The 4,412-nt window shown below is 45.1% G+C and overlaps 1 protein-coding gene across 1 annotated transcript; it reads left to right on the top strand.

The window, feature by feature from the left end:
- The first annotated feature begins 2,508 nt into the window (after positions 1-2,508).
- Positions 2,509-2,876, top strand: Tnp1 (transition protein 1). The gene is made up of 2 exons (XM_046439629.1): positions 2,509-2,647; positions 2,848-2,876. The coding sequence occupies exons 1-2, from the start codon at positions 2,509-2,511 to the stop codon at positions 2,874-2,876; spliced, it is 168 nt and encodes a 55-aa protein (XP_046295585.1).
- Positions 2,877-4,412: the final 1,536 nt, after the last annotated feature.

The following is a 4,412-nucleotide window of genomic DNA, read 5'->3' as shown; positions in this document are numbered from 1 at the left end:
GTGGATTTAGGGTATGAGGGAGTGGGGACAGAAGTAGTATCTAGTCTCCAGGACCATCCACAAAACATCTGTCAAACCAAAGTGGCCAGTTTCTAGCCAGCAGAGCCAGGTATCAGGGGTCAGCACAGAGCACCAGAGAGGTGTGAGGGGACAATGTCCTTTGCTTCTTTCCCTGACTAGACATGCTCCCACTTGTACAGAAGCTCTCTGAGTGTGTTGGACTGTCTATTTCCATAACATACCAAAGGGGCTAGACTGAACAAATATTTACTGACCACCTACTGTGGACCATGCTAACACTTGTGGAGATGGAACAGAAACAAAACAATACAGTCTCTGAGAAAAGGCTACTTCCAAAGCCAGATCATCTCAGATCACCTGGCCCAACCCGTTCCTTTATAAAACAAGGAAGCCAAAGTCCAGAGGAGAACAGAGACACCACACTGCCTCCTGTTGAGATCCGTTTAACATACATTACACAAAATGGAGCTTCACACCAACGGAGTTTGTGGTCTAGACCTGAAGGTCAATGTTCTGGGGACAACGGTCTTTGAAGAAATTTTAAAGGATGATGAATATTGATTGAGTAGGAAAAGGCTTCCTTGAAGATGGGGGACAAAAATGGAGGAAGAATAGGATAGCTAACAAAGGAAAAGAAGGACTTCTTATTCATTCAACAGATGTATGCCATAAAAACTGAGTGGGCTCCTATTCTGGGGCAGGACTGACCAATGCCTGGGGACTGTACAATGGTGAAGACAATGGTTAAATACGTGCTTTCATGAAGGTCATTTGCTTGTACGCAGGACGCTAGATTGGAGTGGACAGAGAAGCTCCTGGGAGGCAAGGCAGCAGACTGCTTTATATATTCCTCCATCCTTGTACGAATAAAAGCCACCGAGAGGAGGACTCCAGAAAGACCTGCCTGGAAACAAGAAAATGGGAAGGGTCACCATGGAGACCACTCAAGGAATCTGGGTATCAAAATATGATCTGACCTCTGTAGGACCTGAAATACAGAGAGCATGGCTTGCACTACATCTTGTCTTCCATTCAGCCAACCTTTAGCTACGAACCCCCCGTCTATAAGATTATTTTGAATAAGGATAATGGTTGTGGGGAGAAACACAAGGACAAAAACAAAAAACAAAGAAATAGCTCTTAGGTTCTACTGACCTCTGTTCCAAAGGACTTAATAGGAGGAAGAAGAAAAGGTTGATGACCAGCCTCCAGACACATAGACCCCATAACCATCATTCAGTACCTCTATTCAAAAATCTCAAAAGCTCTTCAAACTCAACACAGTCTGCTTGAAGCTATGCCTAGTCATCACTGGGTCCATAACTGGTCTTCAGCTCATTGAATAGTACAAGCACCCAGACAACTGCATTGCAGAGAAACAAAAGGCATACCTTTGACACTGTCTGGTACCTCCCACATCAAATCCTTTACCAAGACTTTGCCTTTTGCTAAACTCTCTACATCTCCATCAATACCCCGCTGCCCCATGGCTAAGCTGTTATCAAATCTTGCTCCCTCCTGAACCAGTGCTAATTCTTCCTAATGCATGCAAGGATGGTTTGATCTTTGCCTCTTTTTCCCAACCTCATCCTGCACCATGTTGGGAAGTTCCTCACAACCCCAGCCTAAGAAATCATTCACTGATCTATGTAAAGAGCCGATTAGTGGCTCTCCCCTGACTAGGCTGAACATTCCACACGTTTATACCCACCACTGTCTTCCTGGCACCTAAGTACATGGCATATCCTTCATCAACAGTAACTATCTGTAACTGAATTTAAAAAAAAAAATTGTCAAGCCAATAGTTCTCAAGCAGGGTGACTTTGCTCCCTACTCCCCCAGGGTCCCAAAGGAACAGACAATAACGTTTGGAGATAGTTTCAGTTGTGACATCTGCAGGAGCTATACTAGCATCTAGTGGGTAGAGGCCAGGGATTGCCGAACACCTCACAATGCACAGAACCCACCAAAACTTACCCAGCCCTTGGTGTCAATGGTGCTCAGATTGAGAAGCCCTGAGTCAGATAAAAGAGAAGGAAAATGTATATTTTGATCAGACTGAATTGGATCTCCAAGAGTCAAGTGCTTATAGAAATACATTCATTACCTCCAGATGCCATGAGACGTGTGTATTCACACAACCAATGACTGATACATGCCCTACAGGCAGGAGACGCATATTTTAATAGCTTCTGTGACTCTCCAGATGCCAAGCACAAGGCTGAGACTTAGTTGTTCAGTAACACCTGTCTGGAAACCCTCACTTAATCTAAAAAGGACCTCAAAATTGAAGAGCAGCCTTGAGCTGCCTTCAGGTGGCTGCCTTATTTCACATATATGACCAAAGTGTAACAAAGGCTAATGACATCACAAAAGAGCACCACCCACCTGCCACGCCCCTTTGGAGTCACAATTGCTACAGCCTTAAATACCCTGACTCCTGGCCTCTGGGGCTTTGCAAAGCCCCTCATTCTGGCAGAAATTACAATGTCGACCAGCCGCAAACTAAAGAGTCATGGCATGAGGAGGGGCAAGAACCGAGCTCCTCACAAAGGTGTCAAGAGAGGCGGCAGCAAAAGAAAATACCGCAAAGGCAGCCTGAAGAGTAGAAAACGGGGCGATGATGGTGAGTGAGGGGCAAGTAAGAGAGCTGTTAAACTTGGGGACATGTTGCTCCCCAGACCCAGCCTCCTGGAGGCAGCCCTTACATGACCCTCAGCCTGAGATTACTCCCAGTGACTCGGTTCCTGGGCAGTTTGGGCAGGAAGAGTCCTGGTATGTTGTTCTAACAGGTGTCCCTGTTGCAAACCTGTCCTTCCCCCACAGCCAATCGCAGTTACCGCTCCCACTTGTGATCTACCAGTGGGCCCTGTCCTGGTGAACTTCAAACAACACCAGGCAGCAACGAGATCAGAGGGGGGACTGCCAAGGAGACCTGAAGTTAGACCAAAGTCAGAAGAACCTATGGTGTGGGAAAAAAGCCAGTGGTAATGAAGTGAGGAATGTATATGTTGGCTGTTCCTCCCCAACATCTCAATAAAAAAATTTGAAAACTGAAATGTTTCCTTTGATCCTTCGGAAAAACTTGGTTTCCTGAGCTAGGGGTGAGAATTAGATGGAATGAAATTATTAAAGATGACTTGGAAAATAGCAAAAGTAATTTGTCCTTATAATTCCATCCAGTGGTGGTCCAACTCTGGCCAAAAACCATCACTAAGATTTGTTCTTGTGTGTGTGTGTCTCAGTGCACCAGCCCTCTCCTCCAATGGACAGGGAGAATTCATCCGAGTGTCCATCATGAGTCATTATTTTAAGAGGCTTTGGGTCCAGACATACGGACCACTGGGAGGGGCTTCCTAATTCACTGATAACATGGCTTGGTTTGAGATGAACAAACTGGGGGCAGGGACATTGCCTGGGAGGTTGAGGCCAGCAAGCATGACTCTGATGTCATAAATGAACCTTAGCTGGGTGTGACTAGCAGTACAAATTACCTCAATCTGGGTGGACCTTATTGATCATTTGGGAGAGAACTGTCCTTAAGGTTCTGCTCATTTAGGAAATTCCTAAGCCCTCACTTTCCTTGGACCTTGGGTTGTGACAGTTTATAAAGTCTCTGGCCAGGGATCTTAGCGTCTATTCACTTAGAAGGGATCATTATTTAATGAATGCTTCTTAAGCACTCAGATTTGTACCGAAGAACCGGCCACCCATGTGGATTCTGTCTGCTGTGACAGAGCGAGGAAAGAGGAAACTCATAATTGTCAATGAGGAATTTGTGCCCTAAGCAGGTGTGTCAGCCTGAGGGTGTCGGGATTGGAAGACTTTAACAAGATGTCCATGTGGGCCAAATTTTAGTAATGCAACAGAAAACCATTCATTTCTCAGATGTCTCCAGAAGAAAAAATGCATGTCTTCTTACCTATTGGAAGAGTTGCTTGGTCCTCACGGTTTCATGAGCCTAGAGAATCTGCACACTATTCCAGAACCATGTTCAAGTTCATGTGGAAAATCATCTTACCATCAGGCATATGGAGTATTCAAACTCATTTTCAAACTGAGCTCACTTTCCCTGGCTGAACTTGTACTGATCTAAGATTTCCAGTTTCCTCCTCTAAAATGGTACTGGGGAAAACACTCCCTTTGTTCACCCTCATCCTCAAAGTTATGCCTGTTTTACCTCCTAAATATTCCTTTTGCCTCTCCCTCTTTCTCAGATTGGTCTCAGATGAATCTCCCTGTGTTTGTCCCTAGTGTGACTGAACAACCTCTTTTAATTTCTTTAAGTTAATAAATGGTTCTGATCTGGAATCCGTGCTTGAGAAGCTACGAAAGTGCTAGAACCTACCCTGCTCTTGTGCCAGCTGAGAATTCTTCTACCTTCTTGCAGC

This window comes from Marmota monax, unplaced genomic scaffold (genome assembly GCF_021218885.2).
Source record: "Marmota monax isolate L192 unplaced genomic scaffold, Marmota_monax_Labrador192_F-V1.1 WCK01_AAM20220418_F8-fsc00041, whole genome shotgun sequence".
NCBI lineage: Eukaryota > Metazoa > Chordata > Mammalia > Rodentia > Sciuridae > Marmota > Marmota monax.
Note: the sequence above shows the minus strand (reverse complement) of the source record. Positions and strands in the feature narration are given on the sequence as shown.

Bases quoted from the DNA above. Each gene is read 5' to 3' on its own strand.
- Tnp1 (XM_046439629.1), top strand. From the start codon at position 2,509: ATGTCGACCAGCCGCAAACTAAAGAGTCATGGCATGAGGAGGGGCAAG. The intron at 2,648-2,847 runs GTGAGTGAGGGG...CTTCCCCCACAG, and splicing joins TAGAAAACGGGGCGATGATG to CCAATCGCAGTTACCGCTCC.